We start from the raw sequence: 20,559 nt of genomic DNA, 5'->3' as shown, positions 1-20,559 counted from the left end.
CAGCACCGTGTCGCAGACCTAACCCTGTCCGTCTGTCGGCTTGCCGCCGCTCGCCTCTCACACAAGCGAGCCGCAATCAAACCGGTTCCCTTTCTGCACTCGCCCTTGTACAACTAGGAAGCTTTGTGGTCCATGTGGTCCAGCCGCTATCTAGGCAGCCCGGTCAGAGAATAACGTTCGCTGATTTAGCAACCACAGACCGAGGCTGCCAAAGGTTTTAGTCACCCTCCGGAATCACCCACAGCAGGTAGAGAGAGCTGGTCTGACCACCCAGAGGTCCCACCCCAGCAGAAGTCCACCCACCACCGGCTCAGCAAGGATCAGGCTACATCTCTGGGGGCTTCCTTGATAATCAAATATTTTTATATCAAATCATAGGGGTTTGACACCTCAGGAGCCTCAAACCAGACCTCTCTCCTCTCTGTGCCTTTGCGCCTTTCATCTGACGGTTCTGATAAAGCAACTGTGTGAGCTACGATAATGCCTTGATGGGAGGAACGGGAAAGACCAGGAACAGGGACTGGAAAACAAGTTTGCTTCCTTAATCTGCGGTTGCTAAGATAAGGTATATCTCAATAAGGTGATTTTTTTTTCAGGTTGAGCTTTTCAAGCCTGCACAGATAAAGTTAAGGCGGTTCCTGAGCTTAGTCAGCAAAGTCCTTTGCCATACAGAAAGCCTGAAAATTCCTATACGGTCCTGTTTGACCCGGGGGGTGAGCCCTGTGGCAGTTAAACGCATCCTAAGTGTTGTTGCCTCATCTTGTACAGTTCCCATTGAGACTTTCAAGCACCCGGCCATCAGGATCGATCGGATAATTTGCAACGAGTCTCCTGGCCTTGGCAGCCGTTGCATTCCTGACAGGGATCCACACAGAGGGATTGATTTATTTGCCGCTCAGGGCCCATCTTAGAGCCAAGGGAGCTTTTGGAGGTGCCCACCTCCTGTTGTTCATGCCCTAGATTGCTCAGGGAATCCTCTGAGTTCCCTCCAGCGCATCTCACGTAGCCTTTAGAGGGACTGTCTCTTCCCAGACGAATTCCTGCCAATCACTGTAAGCAGCAAAGCATAAAACTGTCCTGTCACCAGTCCCGCACCGCCTCAGCCGTGGCCCTTCTTTGCAGGGGGGGTCAAGGTCACCACCCGGCTCTTCTGCCATTGCAGTCAACCACAACCACTTCAGCCACCAGCTGTCCCCCCCCACCGACCAGCCCATCTGGGGCCACCGGCCGCTTTATTTTAGTGCTCCGTAGGAGTCATTTAATGCTTCTGCATAGCCCAAGCTCATCGTGAGCCCAGGCAGAGCCTCTGCATGTCAAATCCAGCCTTACTCGGACATCGGAACAACAGACGTTAAAACATCACTGTTTTCTGGACCCAAGCATAAATTTTTGGGGATTTTATTGAACAGGAATCCTAACCCAGCCACAGCTGTATCAGGAACCGGCAAACCAGAACTAAAAGCCTGCGGGATCCATCCCTCCAGCTGGTCTTCATCCGCTTTTGGAGAATGCAGCGGGGATCTCCGCATCGTTTGGTGCCCTCTGCCGCCGAGCAGAGCTACGACAGAGCGGCCACCCTCCGCCACCCAACCTGGGCACCCAACCTGGGCACCCAGTCCTCTACCCAGCACCCAGCTGGTGCCCCACCGTGTGCCACAGGCACTGCCCGCTCCCTGCCTTCCCCTCAGCCGCCTTCGCCGCCGCGGTGGGGATGCAGCGGAGTTGCGTTTCGAGCTCTTCGCAGCTTGGTTTTGAGTTTCCTCGGGGTTCCCTGCACCCTTTGGGGGCAAAGGGCAGATTTTTCCAGAATCCAGCGTGTCTCGTTCCTTCCATTTCTCTACCAAGGTTGGAAATATCCAGGTCAGCAACCAGACCGTTGCCTGAGCCTGGCTCCTTTTTGTTCTACGACCCCTTTGATGGCATCCCGGAGCCATCCCCATCTTTACCAACACGATGAACCCACCAAGCTGTTTGTGCTGCGGATTTCCCCCCGCCCCATCCCAGGGCATGAGGCTGGAAGGGTGTTAAGTGATAGATGGGTCACACCACATCTGCCCCCAAAATCCAAAGGTCTGAAGTTCCTCAGGGGGCTCTGAAAACCGTCATAATAAAGACTGAAGGGAGCCTGGGTGGAAAGGGCTCGGGAAGGAGGTGCATCCATGGAGTCACGCTGTCACCGGCACAGGGACGCTCGGTGCGAGAGGAGAGGGATGAAATCCAGCTGTCCCGCCAGGCAGCCGGCTTCAGCCGCCTCATTGCAGTGGACCTGCCCGGGGGGATCAGGACCAAGAGCCGGATCCTGGAAGGAGAGGACCCTTATCTCTGGAGCCATCAACATGAGCCACTACCACTTTCAGCTCCAGGAAAGACCAAGCCTGTGTGTTTCTCCAGCAAAATCCTTCCCCTAGGAATCAGCCATCCAGATTGAAGGGAACGACGATGCCAAGTCCGTGTTGAGAGCTGTGCCGTGCCCAGGGCGGGCGGCTGGCTGACCTGCCAGTAAACCTTCCCTCTAGCCATCGGGTGCTCTTCAGGGTTTCTCAGCTGAGAAAGTGTCTCCGTAGCCGTAACAAAGTCATTTCGCACCCTAAAAGTGATTCTTTTCCATCCTCCCCCATTTCTTTTGTTCTTGACTTTAATGGTGCTAAATGTTTGTTCTGAGATTTATTTTTTTTTCTGGCGCTGAATTCCACAACTTCTTCATTCTGTGTATAACGATACATCCAAAAATCAAGACCTGGCTGAATACACAGTTTCTCCTTGGCTCCTGGTGATGGGATCTATTGACAGAAGGATGAGCTCATCCCAAAACTTCCCATAATTTGACAAATTATTTCTTTTCGTTGAAAAAAGGAAATCCTGATCCTCAGCGATCACAACTTTGCACGTGGAGCTCTGTGTTCAGCAACCATTGCGTGCAGTCTGCGGTAAAAGGTTGGAAAATTGCCTCGAGTCTTCATGACACGATACAATCCCTGAATTTGGGATACGGTTTGGGTGTTCGGAAGAGGCCAGCTCGTATATCCGTATATCAGAGAGACACGGGACGTACCTTTTAACGCACATGGAGCTTCTCTAGTCCGTTTGCTGCTCTGGGCAAGGGAGCTTTATAGGTGCTGGCAAACCCATCGCTGTCAGGGTGACCGAGTTACAGAATAAACCAAGTTCTATTTCCCTAACATTACAAAACAAGTTACATTTCAATCAAACACTGGTCCTGAGCATGAGGCAGTTTGTTTTTTAAACACAAGGAGAGCATTCACCCCAAACATCCTCTTTGCCATGAGAGCACAGCTTAGTCCCTGCCTTCTGTGCTCAAAGAGGTTTATGTTATGTCTGAATGTGCTGACTGTTTGGCAAAAAAAAAAGAATTAAATTGATAAACAGCTCTTGAAAAACGTGTCATTTTCGTTTCCTCTAATGTTCTGGCAAAAAAAAAAGGCACAGAACTGAGCAGCCCCAAAAGCAAGGGGGACAGGGTTGAAGCAAGGTGTGACAGCGAGTCCAGACTTCAGTCCCCGAAGCCCAACTCACTAACTTGCTCCGAAGGAAGAATTTAGCACCTGAAACGTTACTGCCCTTCAGCTTTCCGTTCCCCAGAGAAGTTTCTCTGCTCTTTACCAAAATCGATGCAGGAGCGTCGGTGCAGAAGCACACCTTGGAGGCAGCTCACCCCTACATCACCCCACCCTGAGCAGATACGTTCTGCTGAACCGATGTCCCAGCTAACGCCTTTCCCACAAAAAGAGGCACGTCCACCCCGGCATCACCAGGACCTCCATCCCACCTGAGGAGAGGGGGCACTTACCGCATCGCTCCTCGCCCGCACCCACCGGTTACCTCCCGTTCCCCACTCTGGGGCTGAACCAAGGACCATTTCCACCTTCCAGCAGGACCTTCCTCTCCGTCGCAGGCTCTCTGATGCGAGAACCGCACCGACACATGCCCGTGGCTACTGGCTTTGCCGAGCTCCAGCCACCACCTCCCGCAGCCCACACCAGCTCCTGTGGACCTCCTACGGCGTTATCTGCCCCGGCGTGGAGCGCATGCCAAGACGAGCAGCTCCTGAGCAGCCTCTCCGGAGGAAGCCCCGGGTCTCAGACCTTGGAGGACAAATGGGTGGGAAAGAATCGGCTTTGACCGCTCTCCAAACCGTCCCCCAAAAGCACTGCCACGGAGGGGTCGGGCTCTGCAGGACCAGCACCAAGGTGCAAGGAAGCTTGCAAAGAACTCCCAGCACAGGGCAACCAGCAAGAAGCAGGCAAACCGGTGAGCCCCAGCTCTGAATCTCCCTTATATACCAACGGGATTTGCAGCAGCTGTTCCTAATATTGGGGAAATCACCCCGAGCCCCTGTGCCAGCCGTCCCCGTGGAATAGTGAAACTCCCTGTGTGCTGCGGAGGAAGAGGCTTTGCCCGGCAAGAACAGCCTCTTCCCTGCGTGCAGACCCCCGGTGCGTTGGGGGAAAGAAATGGAATCCAACAGCCCGTCGGGGCAGTCCCAGCTGGCTACGGCAGCTTCCCCGCCGACGGATCACGTCCTCGAGCGCTCTGCTCCCGTAACCTTGTACAAATAAATGTTTTCCACGTGTAGCGCAGCAAGGACGTGTTTGTAACGAACCGGCCTCTTCGCTAGGGCTGCTCCTCACCTGAGCTCGTATTCATCACCACGCGCCGCCGCCTTGCGCGGGGCCGGGGGAGCGAGGGAGCGAAGGGTGAAGTAGATGCTGTTGTCTAATCTCTTCTTTTCTTTGTAGTTTACAGCTACCTGCAGGCACGGACTGGATCCAGCGGGGAACACGATGCCAACGCTCCCCGCAGGGTTTTCAGGCTGTGGCTTCCTGCCAGGTCCAGACTTTCCATTTTGGGGGTCAGCCAAGACCTTCTCTTTTCCAGAGCCCCCCACCCCCAAACCGAACGCACCACATCTTCCCTTTCACTCAGGGAGAATTAGATGTTTCATCCCTTTTCCCCCAACATCACCCATCAGATCCTACCAGGTTCTTATTCATTTCATTCCCCCGGTGCAATTTAGCATCTATCCTCAAGTCTTTTATTATTCAGAGCTGGGTTGAAACTGGTACCAAGGGAGGAAAGCCAGCTCCAGCCCGTATGGTGCCTCCGGGCAGGCTGGTCCCCAGCTCGTCGACGCAGGGTCTGGCTTTGTTTTCCTCCAAGCGCAGGAGAAGGTGACCGTGCCAGCAGCCGCATCTCACGCACGTGATGCTGTGACGGAGGCTGGGACGCCTGGTCCAGCGCCGGGCGCCTCTGACACAGCCCAGTGCGGGCGACCTTGGTATCGTTCAACCATCGGCATCCTGAACTGGTCTTTCCTCCAGCTGGTCCCAGTTCCGCAGGCGGCCCTGGGATGGATGGAGGCGGATGAAGCGCCAGCGTAAGGAAGACATGGACCTGTTGGAGTGGGTCCAGAGGAGGGCCATGAAGATGATCAGAGGGCTGGAGCACCTCCCCATGAGGACAGGCTGAGAGAGTTGGGGTTGTTTAGCCTGGAGAAGAGAAGGCTCCGGGGAGACCTTCCAGTTTTTAAAGGGGAGCTACAGGAAAGACCAGGAGGGAGTCTTTATCAGGGAGTGTAGTGATAGGATGAGGGGTAACGGTTTTAAACTAAAAAAAGGTAGATTTAGGTTAGATATTAGGAAGAAATTCTTCACCGTGAGGGTGGTGAGGCACTGGAACAGGTCGCCCGGGGAAGTTGTGGCTGCCCCATCACTGGAAGTGCTCAAGGGCAGGTTGGACGGGGCTTGGAGCACCCTGGTCTAGTGGAAGGTGTCCCTGCCCATGGCAGGGGATTGGACTAGATGATCTCCAAGGTCCCTTCCAACCCAAACCATTCCATGATCTGTGATTCTGAGCTGGATTCCTCTGCTAGCTTCCTTCCTTCAGCTCTGGATTCACCTCCGGATTCCTTCCTTCAGCTCTGCCCAAGCTGACCCCAGCCCCGGGGCAGGGGAGCAGGCGGGGGGCTGCAGGCAGCAGCTCGGCTCAGCCTCGGTGAAGGGGTCAAGGATGGTGGAAGACGGAGGACATGGGCTTCCACCTCCCCGCCCAGAGCCCCGGGGCAAAGCGGACAGAGACGCGCTGCGTTGATCTAACAGGAGCCGGCATCTGTAACGGATAAAGCCGGTGAGGAACGACCATGTTTGCCCGTTGGATGTTGGTGCAAGATAAAGCAAATTCACGCCAGCGTCGTTACCAAGCCCCTGGCACTGGTGGTTCGTGGAGCCCCTTGTGCAAACCCCATGCCAGCCACAGCCCAGGTGCACGATGAAACTGGGGCTTGGCTTCCACCCATGGGTGGGCACCCCAAGGCAGCCCGGGGTGCTCGGGGCAGCAGCGAAGGGCCACCAGCTGTCCCCAGCCCCCCCAAAGGACAGCAGCAGCTTGGCAGGAGGGGCACGAGGCTGCAACCCCCATGATCAAACCCTCCAACGAGGGGCTGGGGGGGACCAGGGGACCCCGAAGGACCGGTGTTCCCGTGCCAGCCCCGCATCTCCATACCGGCTCCACCCTGACAAACCCCTGCAGACAGAAACTCTGCTCGTGGCAGCAGGGCAAGGACGGTCCAGAGCAGCCCCAGGACCCTTCGTACCGCAGCTCCCTTGGGGCTGGGGAAAATGTCATCCCCTGCGGCGGCAGCGGCTACCCCGGCCAGATGGAACCAACCAGAAAAAAAGTGCTTTTATCTAATGGTGCGTGATTTACTCTGCGGTTCCTCCGCCGCAGCGGTGTTGTCACCTTGTGTAATGCATGGGTGGTCAGCCAGGGGGGTGTTGAAATGCCCAGAAATGACCGCAGCCAGCCCCACGTCCCCCTCGCCAGCCCCACGTCCCCCATTGGGACCCAGATTAACTGGAGGGTGCTCCTCTCCCAGCCCCAGCCTGCCGCAAGCATCCCTGCGCCCCGGCCGCGGCGTTTGACCCCAGCGAAGATGGAGAGCCCTCAGCTTGACATTCCCCCGCCTCCGTCTCCGTTAAGGACATTGTGATAACTGCCCCCGGAGCCGTTTGCCTTTCTTATCGGGGACGCCAGCCAAACAAGCGTGGTTGGGATATAAGGAGCTGGGCTGGGGCCGGTGGCATACTCGGTGCGTCTCTTCACCTCGATCGCTGGCTGTTAGAGGCCACCATGAAGCTGCTCCTGCTCCTCGGCTTGGTGGCCCTGGCCCAGTGCCTTGCCCCCAGGTGAGCACCGGGGTGTCGGGGTGCCCACACAGCCACCGCGGTCCCGAGGACCCCCAGCACCCACGCTGGGGGAGGCAAGCGGGGTGACTGCCGCGCTCCCAGCACGCAGCAGGGATGGAGGGACAACCTGCAGCCCCCCCCCCCAGCCATTGCCGTGGCCGAGGCTCCCCACAGCAAGGACGGACCCCGGGTCCCACACGAGGGGCTGTGGGACAAGGCACAGGGCGAGCGCCTGGCGGGGGTACCCACCGCCCCCCGAGGCACTTCCCTTCCCAGCTCCCGGTGACGGATCGGCTCCCCTCTCCCCTGCACCCCAGGATCCCTCTGAGGAGGGTGAAGTCCCTGCGGCAGACCCTGAAGGAGCGCGGCTTGCTGGAGCCCTACCTGAGGCAGCACCCCTACAACCCGGCCGCCAAGTACTTCCCCGCCCGCATCTCCGCCGAGCCCCTGCAGAACTACCTGGACGTGAGCATGGCGGGGCAGAGGGGCTGGCACCGGCGGGGCAGCCCACGGGGCCACTGGCCTTTTACCTGTCCCCCTAAGCCCCTTACCTGACCCTGAAGCCCCTTACCCATCCCCCTAACCTCTTACCTGTCCCCCTAGCCCCTTATCTGACCCCCTAAGCCCCTTACCCATCCCGCTAACCTCTTACCTGTCCCCCTAACCCCTTATCTGACCCACTAGCCCCTTACCCATCTTGCTAGCCCCTTACCTGACCCACTAGCCCCTTACCTGTCCCCCTAACCCCTTATCTGACCCCCTAAGCCCCTTACCCATCCCGCTAACCTCTTACCTGTCCCCCTAACCCCTTATCTGACCCCCTAGCCCCTTACCTGACCCCCTAAGCCCCTTACCCAACCTCCTAAGCCCCTTACCCCTCCCACTAACCCCTTACCCATCCCGCTAGCCCCTTATCCATCCCACTAGTCCCTTACCCATCCCGCTAGCCCGTTATCCATTCTGCTAGCCCCTTATCCATCCCACTAACCCCTTACCCATCCCGCTAGCCCCTTACCCATCCCACTAACCCCTTACCCATCCTACTAGCCCCTTACCCATCCCGCTAGCCCGTTATCCATCCTGCTAGCCCCTTACCCATCCCGCTAGCCTGTTATCCATCCTGCTAGCCCCTTATCCATCCCACTAATCCCTTACCCACCCCCCTTTGACAGAACGAGTACTTCGGCACCATCTCCATCGGTACCCCACCCCAGGAGTTCACCGTTGTCTTTGACACCGGCTCCTCCAACCTGTGGGTGCCTTCCGTGTACTGCACCAGCCCGGCCTGCAGTAGGTGTCCAGCAGCCCTGCGGCCGGCCGGGCTCCAGGAGCCCCTGGCATGGCTGGGAGCCGAGGACGGCTCTGCCCTGTCTCTCCCAAGGGACATTGGGTGATGGGAGAGGCGCTGGCGGGTCATCCTTGGTCCTTGATGACAGGACGGACCGTGACCGTCTCCCTCCCTTACCTGCAGGCAACCACAACCGCTTCAACCCAGCAGACTCCCACACCTTCGTCGGCACCAACGACACCCTCTACATCGCTTACGGCACTGGCAGCATGACCGGCATCCTGGGCTACGACACCGTCACCGTAAGGCGGGGCGCACCAGCCCCCCATCCCACGGGAGCGGGGACACCGGGGCACCGCCCCCACCCAAACCAAGCCCCTCTCCCTCTCCCCATCTCCCCGACCAGGTCGCGGACATTGAGGTCATCAACCAGATCTTCGGGCTGGCTGAGACCGAGCCGGGCGATTTCTTCTACTACACCCCCTTCGATGGCATCCTGGGGCTGGCTTTCCCGAGCATCGCCTCCTCCGGAGCCACCCCCGTCTTTGACAACATGATGATGGAAGACCTCGTGGCCAAGGACCTCTTCTCCGTCTACCTGAGCAAGTAAGCCCTGGCTGGAGCCACCCAACCCTTGCTGAGAATTTTCTCCCATTTCCCTCCCACCGGGGCTGGCTCCGGCACCATTCCCCGGTGGCGTGACGCCCCGTGGCTCCTGGGGTACATGGCTCGCCGTTGCCGGCATCAGCACCAACAGAGGAGGATGGCAACAAAGCACTCCTCGGTGATGGCACTGCCAGTGGGGTGGTGGTGGTGGGGTGGGACCCCCACCTGACGGCTCCCCCCTTGCAGGGACGGGCAAAGCGGCAGCTTTGTCCTCTTCGGTGCCATCGACCCTTTCTACACCATCAACGGCATCACCTGGATCCCCCTCTCTGCCGAAACCTACTGGCAGATCACCATGGACAGGTAGTCCCGGCGCAGCCCCCGGGCTCGGTGGCTCCCCTTGCCCCCCAGCTGGTGTTTTGGGGGCTGCTCACCCCCCACCCCTCTCCCCAGCGTCTCCATCAGCGGGAAGCCCGTTGCCTGCTTCTCCGGCTGCCAGGCCATCGTGGACACGGGCACCTCGCTGCTGGCCGTGCCCAACAGAGCCCTCAGCACCATCCTGGGCATCCTCGACGCCAGCTCCAGTGGCGAGGTGAGGCCCCAGGGGATGGTGCAGGGCTCTGGGGACATTTGGGGCTCTGCGGGGCACCCAGAGGGACCCCGGGGCTGCTCCATGGTGCACTGGTCCCCATTGCTCCCTGGGGCACGTTGTCCCTCTCGGGTTGGCCGCTGACCCCCACCGGCCACCGTGTCCGTCCCCCCCCAGATCAGCTGCAAGGCCGTCAGCAGTCTGCCCAACATCGTCTTCCACATCAACGGCAAAGCCTTCCCCGTGCCGCCCAGTGCCTACGTGATGGAGGTGAGCATCCCACCGCGGAGGGGGGGACTGAGGGGGTTTGGGGGGGTCCGGCAGCTGGTAACCACCATCCACCATGTCCTTGGCTGCAGAGCAACGGGTACTGCAGCCTCGGCTTCGAAGGCATGGACGTCCCCACCGAGTCGGGCGAGCTCTGGATCCTGGGGGACGTCTTCATCCGCGAGTACTATGTGATCTTCAACAGGGCCAACAACATGGTGGGGCTGTCCCGGCTGCCCTGAGCGTGCCTCCGTGCCGGGGACAGGGACAGGCAGCGCGCCCCGCTGCCCTGGCACCCCCAGCTGGGTGGCTGGCAGGGCTGACCCTTGCCCGGCGCTCCCGTCCCCTCCTGCCATGGCCACCGAGCACAATAAAGTACTGGAGAAGCCCCCCTGTGCCTCGTCTCTCTGGGAAGGGCTGGTTCGGCCGCCCCGGCGCTGCCGCCACGTCCCTGGGCATGGACACCGGTGGGTGGGCAGGCGGGCAGACGGGGTGCCACCCTGGGTGCCAGCCTCACCCCGCAGGCAGAGCCACCCCCTGCCTGCACCCTGATGATGCCCGCGGCCCCGCAAACACCCCCGGCGCCTGTGCAGACCCGGGGCTGGAGGTGCCCGCAGCCACGAAGAGCCCCACGCTGCCCGGGGCAGAGCCGTGCCGCCAACCGGGCGCCCAGGCAGGCTTTATCGGGGCAGCCGGTGCTCCTCATCCGAAGCTGGGGCATGCCTCCGCGCAGCCCCACGTAAAAGTGGGTGCCCCAGGGCCACTGCTTTCCATCCCCACAACGCCACGGGGCACGCCGTGAGGTGGCGGTGGCTGCTGGGGCTGGCGGTGGCCGGGTGGGATGGGGAAGGTGTGGGGGACCGCAAGGGACCAGGATGGGAGCGTGGCTGCGGCTCTGCCCCTGCCAGCACCCGATGCCACGTTCGGGGCTGGGGGACGGTGCCTGCCGTGGCGCTGGGTCCCATCCTGGTGCTGGGGGTGCTTTGTGCCGCTTATCACCGTCTCTCCTTGCTGGACACTGCCTGGATAAACCCCCGTGATGCTCCCGGGAAGCATGGACCTGTCTTTTCACCATCTCCCTGGGTAGAGCCACGCTCCGGGAGCCTCTTCGCAGCGGCAGCACCAGCCTCAGCACCTTGCAAGTGTTTCCCAGGACTGGGCACTTTGCTCCGGTCAAGCCCCTGGAAAGTCTCGACCGGGAGCAGCCAAAATCTGGTGTCAGCCCCCAGAAACCCCTCTCCCCTCCACTCCCTCCGCCTGCAGAAGTCCCGTCCGGCTGCAACGAAGTCCCCAGCTCCTGCCACCGGCACAGGGCACGTCCCCCCGTCCCCAAACCCCGCTCAGGGTGGACACCTCCAGCTCTCATCATCCCGAGGGGACCACTCACCCCAAAGCCCCCCGAGGGAAAGCCCCATGGCTGGGTTCGGCGTGCCGGCGGGTGCAAGCAGGAGCAGGGGAACGGGGAATAAATACCAGGGTGACTTTATTGGTGGCAGGGGGGGCAGCTCGCCCCCTCCCCACACCAGGAGCCGGGGGCAGTGCCCACCCCAGGGGTGCGTGCTGCGGTTGGGGGCTGGCACGGGGCACCCCAACCCGGCCAGGAGCATCTCCCAGTCCCACATCCTGCGCCCAGAATGCCGGGGGGGGTGCAGGGGGTGGGGGGTGGCTGGTCCTGCCCCACAGTCCTGCCTCAGTGGGGCGGTGAGGGGCTGGGGGACCCCAGCACCCTGGGGCAGATGGGGACCGCGCAGCCTCTGCCCGAGAGAGGCAGTGTCCGTGCACCCGTGGGAGCGGGGATGCACCCGTGGGAATAGGGATGTACCCGTGGGAGTAGGGATACACCCGTGGGAGCGGGGATGCACCCGTGGGAGTGGGGATGCACCCGTGGGAGTGGGGATGCACCCGTGGGAGCGGGGATGCACCCGTGGGAATAGGGATGCACCCGTGGGAGTAGGGATACACCCGTGGGAGCGGGGATGCACCCGTGGGAATTAGGGATGCACCCGTGGGAGCGGGGATGCACCCGTGGGAATAGGGATGCACCCGTGGGAGCGGGGATGCTGTTGCCCACCCTGTCTGCTTGGCACCCGCTCCCCAGCCACCCACCCCCCCAGGAGCCCGGTGGGCCAGGCCTGCTGGTCCTGCAGACCCCCTCCTCTTCTCCTTCTTCATCCTCCTCCTCCTCCTCTTCTCCTCCTCCTCCTCACGCCTGAGCCAGGCACGCATGGCGCCTGGGCCCTAGGGAGCCACGTGCCCACCGGGGCTCTCCCCGCTGGCCGATGGCACCGCAGAGGGGTCCGTGTCCCCGGGGGGTCCCTGAGCCTCAGGGCTCGAGCCGGGGCTGCCTCTGGGACCGGGGGGGGCTGCAGCCTCAGAGGGGGTGTCAGGGGGCAGAGCGGCTGTCGACGGGTGCCCGGGGGGGCTCAGCGTGGTCGGAGGGGGGTCCCCAACCCCTGCACTCCCCGGAGGGGGGCCGAGGGGGGCTGTGTTGGGGAGCAGGAGCTGGGCCAGGCGGTGGCGGGGGGGCCGGATCGATACGGGGGGGCTGGGGTGTGGGGTGCCAGTGGGTGAGTCCTCGTGGGATGGGGACAGGGACAGGTCGCTGCTCTGCAGCGGGAGCCGGACGTCTGTGGCTAACGGAGAGATGGTTTTGGTTAGCACCCGCCTCTCCCCCGGGGACCCCCCCAGCTTCCAGACCCCGCCGTCGGCATCCCGGACCCTGGCACCCCGTTACCTTGGCAGGGCGGGCAGCAGGCAGCGGGCAGCGCGGCGGGCTCTGCGCAAGAGTGGGGACACAGCCTCTTCTCGCAGCTCACCTCCCCAAGCTGGCAGCGAGGGGCGAAGGTGGGGGTGAGCCATCCCCGCCATCCCCTCCCCTGTCCCCTCTGCCACCGGCACGGGCACCCCACGGGCACAGGTACCCCATGGGCATGGGTACACCATGGGCACACCATGGGCACAAGTACCCCATGGGCATGGGCACCCCGTGGGCACGGGCACCCCATGGGCACGGGCACCCCACAGGCATGGGCACCCCATGGGCACGGGCACCCCATGGGCACAGGCACCCCACAGGCATGGGCACCCCGTGGGCACGGGCACCCCATGGGCACAGGCACCCCACAGGCACGGGCACCCTGTGGGCACGGGCACCCCATGGGCATGGGCACCCCATGGGCACAGGCACCCCATGGGCATGGGCACCCCATGGGCATGGGCACTGCATGGGCACAGGTACCCCATGGGCACGAGTACCCCATGGGCACGGGCACCCTGTGGGCATGGGAACCCCACGGGCACGGGCACCCCACAGGCACGGGCACCCTGTGGGCATGGGCACCCCATGGGCATGGGTACCCTGTGGGCACAGGCACCCCGTGGGCACAGGCACCCCATGGGCACGGGCACCCCACGTGCACGGGCACCCCATAGTCATGGGCACCCCATGGGCAGGGGCATGCCGTGGGCACGGGCACCCCATGGGCATGGGTAGCCCACGGGCATGGGCACCCCGTGCGCACGGGCACCCCGCTCACCTGGCACGTGCAGCGGGTGCATGGCTGTCCCTCGGGGGTGAAGGTCTGGCCGTTCACCACCTTCCTACCCTGGTAGTTGCAGTCTGCGGGGAGCGAGGCAGCGCTCAGCGCGTGGTGGGGGGCTCAGCGGGCGGGGGGACGGGGGTCCCTGCTGCCCCCCACCCCACCCCAGCTCTTACCGTTACAGACGGGGCAGCACTCGCCCTCGGGGTGGAAGGGGTAGGTGCAGAAGATGGCACAGTCCACGGGCGAGCAGGCCACCGAGCCCAGCTGCGAGAGACGGGAGAGACGCGCGAGGACCGGGCGTTAGCGCCCGCCGGGGTGGGCTGGGGAAAAGGGGGCAGCCCCGAAACGCCCGGGAGCTTTTTCCTGCAACGGAGGAAAAAACTGGGGCTCAGCCCACGGGGCAGGAGCCGAAATCATCTGGCGGTCCCCGGCGCAGCCCTCACCAGGCAGATGCAGCTGAGACAGGGGTCCAGGACGGAGGGAAAGGTCTCGTTGTTGTAGAAGATCCTTCCCATATAGGTGCAGCCTGCGGGGAGGAGAGGGGTATTAGGGTCCCCAGTTGGTTGGGGACCCCCAAGAGACCTCTCTGCTTAAGCCCAGGTCTGATCCTGCCCGGGACTGTGGGCAGGGGATGCAGACAGGGTGCAGTGGAGCCAGCACCCTTCCAACAAGCACCCACCACCCCCATCACCTGCCGAGCAGTCGGGACAGCACTGCCCAGGGATGCGGATGGGGTAAGGACAGGTCTCCACGCAGTCCGTCCGCTTGCAGCTCACCGAGCCATCTGACTGCAGGGGAGAAGCACTTGACAGAGACCTCGGGCTGCCCAAAACCGCGGGGTTTAAAGCCCACGAGGCCGGGGAGCTGCCGGGGACCACGGCCACGAGCAGCCCGGCATCCCGAGGGAAAGAGGGGGACAGGAGCCGTGCGCCGGGGCAGGGGCAGGTAGGAGGAGTGAAGCAGAGCAGGTTCTCATTCACCTGGCAGATGCATAACTCACAGGGATCGCCCGGAGACCAGATCTGTCCGACGGGAAACTCCACCCCATTGTCATCCACGAAGCAACCTGGGGGAGACACAGGGGGACAGGGGCACCCCCAGCCCGTCGTCATCCTCCTGATGCACGCTCAGGCGTGTGCATGCACTGCTGGACCCGTCCTGTGCCCACTCCCCACCTCCAAACCCCATGGCTGTGCAGCCCCCCAAATACCCTGCCAGTCTCCGTGCAGCCCCACACCCAGCTCCCCCACTTTCCCCTGCCCCCCCTGTCCCCAGGTGTCCCCCACATCCCACCCTCCCCGTCCCCAGGTGTCCCCCACATCCCACCCTCCCCATCCCCAGGAGTCCCCTACATCCCATTCTCCCCATCCCCAAGTGTCCCCCACATCCCATTCTCCCCATCCCCAAGTGTCCCCTACATCCCATTCTCCCCATCTCCAGGTGTCCCCTACATCCTGTTCTCCCCATCTCCAGGTGTCCCCTACATCCTGTTCTCCCTGACCCCAGGTGTCCCCTACATCCCATTCTCCCCATCCCCAGGTGTCCCCCACATCCCATTCTCCCCATCCCCAGGTGTCCCCTACATCCCACCCTCCCCATCCCTGGGTATTCCCCACCTCCCACCCTGCCCATCCCCAGACATCCCCTGCATCCTGTCCTGACTGTCCCCCAGCTGTCCCCCACATCCCCCCCTCCCCGTCCCCAGCTCTGCCCCCCATCCCACCCTGCCCGTCCCCGGGTGCCCCCCAGCGTGGGCTCACCGGCGGGGGCCGGGGGGTCCCGGCAGGTGACGCAGCACTGCCCAGGGCCGAGGTGCCGCTGGTGCTGCGGGCAGTCCAGCACGGGGCAGGGGGCGAAGGAGCACTCTACCTCGCCGCCCTGGGGACAACGGGGACGTGTCACCCACTGGCCCCACAGCCGGACCCAGCCCCGTGCCCACCCGTCCTGCCTCAGCCCCGAGCCACGGCTGGATCCCCGCAGCAGGATGGTGCGGGGAAGCCCTGGAGCATCCCTGGGGACCCCCCAGCCCCCCAAGACCTACCCGGCAGACGCAGGTGGTGCAGTCGTCCCCGTCCAGGGTGAACCGGGCGCCATGCGTGTACGTGCGGCCCCGAAAACTGCACTTTGCTGGGGATGAGAAAGAGCAGGGCCGGGGCTGGGATAGGGGAGCGAAGCACGGCTCCTGCCGAACCCCCGTCCCCAGCAGAGCCCTGGGGTCCCTACGCCCCAGGGTTGGGGGTCCCGGGGGCCCCACCTGGCTGGCAGGAGCAGCAATCAGCCGGCGAGGCGCTGGGGCAGGAGCCCGGGGGGCACTCGGGGGAGATGCAGGAGACATTACCAGCCTGGGGAGGAGAGTGTGGGGCCGTCACGGGGCAGCGCACCCCTTCCCCGCCATGGGGGGATGATGCCAGGGCATCACTTGCCCCAGTGCATCCCGCTCCATCGCCCCGGGCTGAGCGGGGATGCGGGGAGATGCTCCCGTCCCCATCCGCCCCGGGACGAGTGGGGATGCGGGGAGATGCTCCCGTCCCCATCCCGCCCCGGGACGAGCGGGGATGCAGGGAGATGCTCCTGTCCCCATCCCGCCCCGGGATGGTGCGGGGCTCACCAGGCAGACGCAGACGGTGCAGTTCCCATCGGATGGGGAGAAGACGTCGCCCTCGGCCCGGGCCACCCCCTCGTGCAGGCAGCCTGCAAGGCAGGCGGGTCAGGGGGGGCCGCCCGGGGCAGTGGGGCTGGGGGGGGACCGGGACTCACCTGTACATCTGGGGCAGCAGCCCCCGGCCGGGGCGGGCAGCGGGTGGGAGCAGACCACGGGGCAGCTCACGGCCTCGCACAGCACTCGTCCCCCCTGCAAGGGCACGCGTCGGCTCAGCCCCACCTCAGGCTGGTGCGGCGGGGAGAGATGGGATGGGATGGGGAGCTTACCTGGCAGGCGCAGCTCCGGCACCCCGGCTCCGTCCAGCGAGCGCCGGGCTCCCGGCGGGTCCCCCGGTACCAACAGCGAGGGGCCGATGGGGCGGAGGTAGCGGGGGCTCCCACGGCACGCGAGGATGGCTCGGTGGCTGGGGACGCCGGGGCGGGAGAGGAGGAAGGGATTTGGGTACCGGGAGCTGCGGCAGGGAGGTGGGGCGAGGGGGAGCCCCTGGGGACCAGGAGGGGTCCCCCAGAGCCGGGAGGGAGCAGGAGGAGGGTGGGCGGATGCTGCAGGGACTGCAGGATGGGCGAAGGGGCCAGGATGGATTTGGGGTAGCCTAGGAAGGAAGGAATAGACATCACTTGGGTCAGGCAGGGAGCCGGGGGTGTCCCGCTCCGCTCCCAGCCCTGGCCCGGAGAAGGAGCCGGATACCTTCGCAGGAGACCCTGTCGCCGCTGAGCCGGTACCCGGGGCGGCAGGAGCAGAGGTAGCTGCCCGGCGTGTTGTGGCAGGCGTGCTGGCAGGCTCGACGCTCTCCCGGCCGCCGGCATTCGTTGACATCTAGGGGACACAGGGACTTGTCAGTGCCCGGGCAGGAGGTGCTGCACCCCGGGAAATGGCTTAGGGGGGACCCAGTGCACCGAGCCGTCCCCTCCAGCACGGCTCACGCAAGGACGAGGGCAAGGCGGCAGCACCGTGGCGATGGGCTCAATGGCCACCTCCATCCCCTGGGCTTCCTGGCACAGAGAGGGAAGAGGGGGCCGGGACGCAGCGCTCACCCACGCAGGAATGCCGGTTCCCATGGAGGTGGTAGCCGGGCCGGCAGGAGCAGCGGTAGCTGCCGATGCTGTTCTTGCAGCGGTGCTGGCACGGCGTGGCCAGGCACTCGTCGGTATCTGGGGGGCAGAGGCTGAGGGTCGGCAGCCCCAGCTGGCCCCCGCTTGCCCCCCCCTGCCCGGCCCTCCGTCCCCCGCACCCTGGCAGCTGTGGCGATCGGCGGAGAGCTGCATGCCGGGGCCGCACTCGCAGACGAAGCCGCCCTCGGTGTTGACGCAGAGACCCTCGCAGGCAGCGCTCAGGCACTCGTCGATGTCTGGGAGCAAAAGGGGAGAGCTGGAGATGGGGGGGACGCTGCTGCCGGGACCCCCCGTCCCACCGGGACCTCCCCATCCCGGCTCACCGGTGCAGCGGATGCCGTTGGCCGTCTCCACCATGGAGAAGCCAAGGGGACAGACGCGGGCCACCTCCTGGCACCCACCGTGGTTACAGGAGAGGTCGCAGCCGTACTCCCCGCACGTCCCCGGTGGCTCTGAAACACGGACGGGGGGTTCGCGGGGCACCGATACCACCCCAGCACCCACCCTCCCACCCCAGCCCTGCACCGCAGCACCCGCTCCCCAGATCCCCAAGGGTCTGCACCCTGCCCTGGGAGCACTCCTACCCCTGCCAGGGACGGGGACCGCGCCGGGGGATGCTGCAGGGAGAGGTGACAAGGAGCAACGTGCCCTGCCGGGAAAGCCCGCGGGTCCCGGCTTTCGGCGCGACCGGGAGCGGGAGCGGGTGGGTACCTGGGCAGGTGATGCCCTGCTCTCCATCCGGGCACGAGCAGAGGTTGGGGGCGATGCACAAGCCGCTGCCGCAGCCGAAGGAGCAGAGCGCTGCGGGGATCGGGGACAGGCGGCCGTCAGGAGGGGAGGAACCCCCGTCCGCCCCCCCAGAGCCCGTACTCACGCAGGGTGCACTGCCCGCTGCCCGGAGCCAGCATCCACCCGGGACAACATCCGCTGCCGAAGCCCGAGAAGCAGACGTGGGGCCCCACGCGGCGCCTGCGTGATGGACGAGAGGCTGAGGCCACCCTGCCCCGAGCCCCCAGGGCAGAGAGCAAAGGTCCCGGGGGAGCTCCTTCAGCCGGCGGGGAGCCCTCCGCCTTGGGAAGGCGAGGACGGGGGGGACACACGGCAGCGGTCACGACATGCCCACGGCCACCCCATCCCGGGCAGCAGAGCACGGCGTGGATCAAGGGGGAGGCAGGCACGGGGCGAACCGGGGTGTAGCGTGACCCCAAAACGAGGTGGGACAGAGGGAGAGGACCATGCCCCAGCTTGCCCAAACGCCCCAGCACACGGTAACGGGGGAGAAACGTCCCCCAGCGGGACGCGGGGAGCAGGACCCAGATGCGGGGAGCAGGACCCCTGCAAAGGTCACGCTCCCCTGGTCCCGGCCACCCCGGGGCAGAGGGAGGGACGCGCGGGGCACCAGCCCCTCCGGCCGGGATGGGAAGCACGGCCGGAGCCCCAAAGGCAGCCGAGGGGGCGGATGGCCGGAGCTGGGCTCGGCACGCCACCGTCCCCAGGTGTAGCTGGGAGAAGGAGAAGGAAAAGGGGGGGAACCCGGCTACCTCTCCACGGCAAAGCTGGCCGGCTTCTTCCTCCCGGGATACACCCTGCCCTGGCCGCCCGGGAGGAACAGGGACACACAGGCAGCCTGGAAGAGCAGCTCGACCAACATGACAGGCGGCTCCGGCCGGCGGCACGCTCCCAGCGCCTGCCTTCCTGCCTGCCTTCCTGCCTGCCTCGGCGGCACGGGCGCCTACCGCATGCTGGCCCTTGGCCCTGCTCCTCCTCCCGCCCGCCAGGCCGGGAACAATGCGGGGGGTGGAGGGAGGCGAGAGCGGGGAGCGCTGCGGGGGGAAACCATCGGCACCCGGCTCCCCACCCACCGCGGCACGGGGGGACGCGCTGGCCCGGGGATGCTCGCCCCAAGACTGGTTGGCTTGGCCGGGGCGAGCGGTTGCATGCCGGCCAGGAGCGTGGCGGCTCGAGGACGGGGAAGGGAGGGGGGTCCCCCCAATGCGGCGGGAAGCAGCAGCGAAAGCGTCCCCCCTTCTCTCCTTTCCCACATCTGGCAAAGCTCCGGCATGGCCTCTCCCCACCCCTCCTCCTCCTCCTCCTGGCGGCACTGGGCCGCCTTCCCAGCCCTGCACGGGGACCCACCAAAGAGGAGCACGCAGCAGATAAAGGGGCCAAAGTGGAGCCGGGACGGTGGGGTGCACCCGGCGGGGAGAGGGGCGCGGGATGCTGCGGGACACCCGCACAGCGGTGTCACCCCGCTCCGAGGCACAGGGTCACCCCCCAGCCAAACCGCTCCCCCCCCCACCCATCGGCCCCTCAACCCGTCCCGGGCTAGGGGCTGAAGCGAAGGTCGCGGGCAGGTAAATGATTTATACCAGGGAGCAAAGGGCTGGCGCTGCTGGCCCCTGCTTAGCGCAGAGATGGGGTCAATACCTGCAGCCTCCAGCTCGCCATCCGGTGCGGATCTCCCCCAAAACTACACCCCTGCCCAAGGCTTGGGGTCACCCCGCGCCGCTCAGCCGCAGGCAGGACGCAGCATCGCCGCCAGCACGCTCACCCCCTGCACGCTTAGAAATTAGTTACAGGGCGCTGGGTGGGGGGGAACACGCCGGCTTTAGGGATGCAGGACCCCCAGCGCAGCCAGGGCTCGGCGGGAGCAAGGAAGCCCTGGCCGCGGGGGGAATGTGACCCCAGCTCCCAGCCCGGGGAGGCGGCTGCAGGAACACGGCTGGAGCGTGGCCAGCGGCACGGGATGAACAGCCGGCCCTGCCCCGGCCAGCAGCGCTTCTAACGCGGCCGCAGGAGGCTGTTTGCACAAAAAAAAAAAGGGGAGGTTGCCAGCATCGCGTTGGCACCAGCATCCCCAGTTTTACTGGGGAAGGATAGTGCGCACAGGTCTCCCCAGGCTGGTGTGCTCCCTGGGACTCCCCAATTTTGGTGAGAGGCCAAAGTAGTAAGTGGCTCTGGGCAGGAGAACACAGAGTCCAAACACTCGAGCTAATAAAAACCCTGTCCGCTTGCAGGCGGCACGAACACGCAGGCCAGGCTCCTTGCGAAGGGTCACAGTCCGCTTCCCCCCGTTTGCTGATGCAAACCCGCCCAGGATGGGACCGGGGGGCTCGTGGGGTCTTAACACGGTGGGTTACGTACGGGGCTCGCACACCGGGCGAGATGCGGGCTGGCTCGGGTGGGGAGAGCGGACACAGAGCCACGGAGAGGCCCAGGATAACCCCCAATGCCGTGATGCACTGCAAGGAGGAGGAGGAAGAGGAGGAGGAGGAGGGCAGCAGCCAGGGA

At 64.3% G+C, this 20,559-nt stretch overlaps 2 protein-coding genes across 2 annotated transcripts; one reads left to right on the top strand and one right to left on the bottom strand.

Moving 5' to 3' along the window:
* The first annotated feature begins 7,146 nt into the window (after positions 1–7,146).
* On the top strand, positions 7,147–10,194 carry LOC132318456 (pepsin A-like). The gene is made up of 9 exons (XM_059825894.1): positions 7,147–7,202; positions 7,520–7,667; positions 8,375–8,492; positions 8,674–8,792; positions 8,897–9,096; positions 9,343–9,459; positions 9,550–9,688; positions 9,863–9,955; positions 10,045–10,194. Exons 1-9 carry the CDS (start codon positions 7,147–7,149, stop codon positions 10,192–10,194), a joined length of 1,140 nt encoding a protein of 379 aa, XP_059681877.1.
* Positions 10,195–12,190: 1,996 nt separating this feature from the next.
* On the bottom strand, positions 12,191–18,919 carry VWCE (von Willebrand factor C and EGF domains). The gene is made up of 20 exons (XM_059826087.1): positions 18,810–18,919; positions 18,143–18,237; positions 17,980–18,069; positions 17,592–17,720; positions 17,388–17,504; positions 17,191–17,307; positions 16,844–16,972; positions 16,423–16,748; positions 16,252–16,345; positions 16,103–16,185; positions 15,749–15,836; positions 15,536–15,621; positions 15,255–15,372; positions 14,475–14,560; positions 14,186–14,282; positions 13,938–14,020; positions 13,668–13,758; positions 13,489–13,571; positions 12,687–12,777; positions 12,191–12,315 (listed from the first exon to the last, which is right to left on the bottom strand). The coding sequence occupies exons 1-20, from the start codon at positions 18,917–18,919 to the stop codon at positions 12,191–12,193; spliced, it is 2,238 nt and encodes a 745-aa protein (XP_059682070.1).
* Positions 18,920–20,559: the final 1,640 nt, after the last annotated feature.

Source organism: Gavia stellata, chromosome 17, assembly GCF_030936135.1.
Source record: "Gavia stellata isolate bGavSte3 chromosome 17, bGavSte3.hap2, whole genome shotgun sequence".
NCBI lineage: Eukaryota > Metazoa > Chordata > Aves > Gaviiformes > Gaviidae > Gavia > Gavia stellata.
This window is presented reverse-complemented; position numbering and strand designations above follow the sequence as displayed.

Bases quoted from the DNA above. Each gene is read 5' to 3' on its own strand.
- LOC132318456 (XM_059825894.1), top strand. From the start codon at position 7,147: ATGAAGCTGCTCCTGCTCCTCGGCTTGGTGGCCCTGGCCCAGTGCCTT. The intron at 7,203-7,519 runs GTGAGCACCGGG...CCTGCACCCCAG, and splicing joins GCCCAGTGCCTTGCCCCCAG to GATCCCTCTGAGGAGGGTGA. The intron at 9,689-9,862 runs GTGAGGCCCCAG...GTCCCCCCCCAG, and splicing joins ACGCCAGCTCCAGTGGCGAG to ATCAGCTGCAAGGCCGTCAG.
- VWCE (XM_059826087.1), bottom strand. From the start codon at position 18,919: ATGTTGGTCGAGCTGCTCTTCCAGGCTGCCTGTGTGTCCCTGTTCCTC. The intron at 18,070-18,142 runs GTGAGTACGGGC...CGATCCCCGCAG, and splicing joins CAGCGGGCAGTGCACCCTGC to CGCTCTGCTCCTTCGGCTGC. The intron at 13,759-13,937 runs GTGAGGGCTGCG...CGTCTCTCGCAG, and splicing joins GTCTCAGCTGCATCTGCCTG to CTGGGCTCGGTGGCCTGCTC.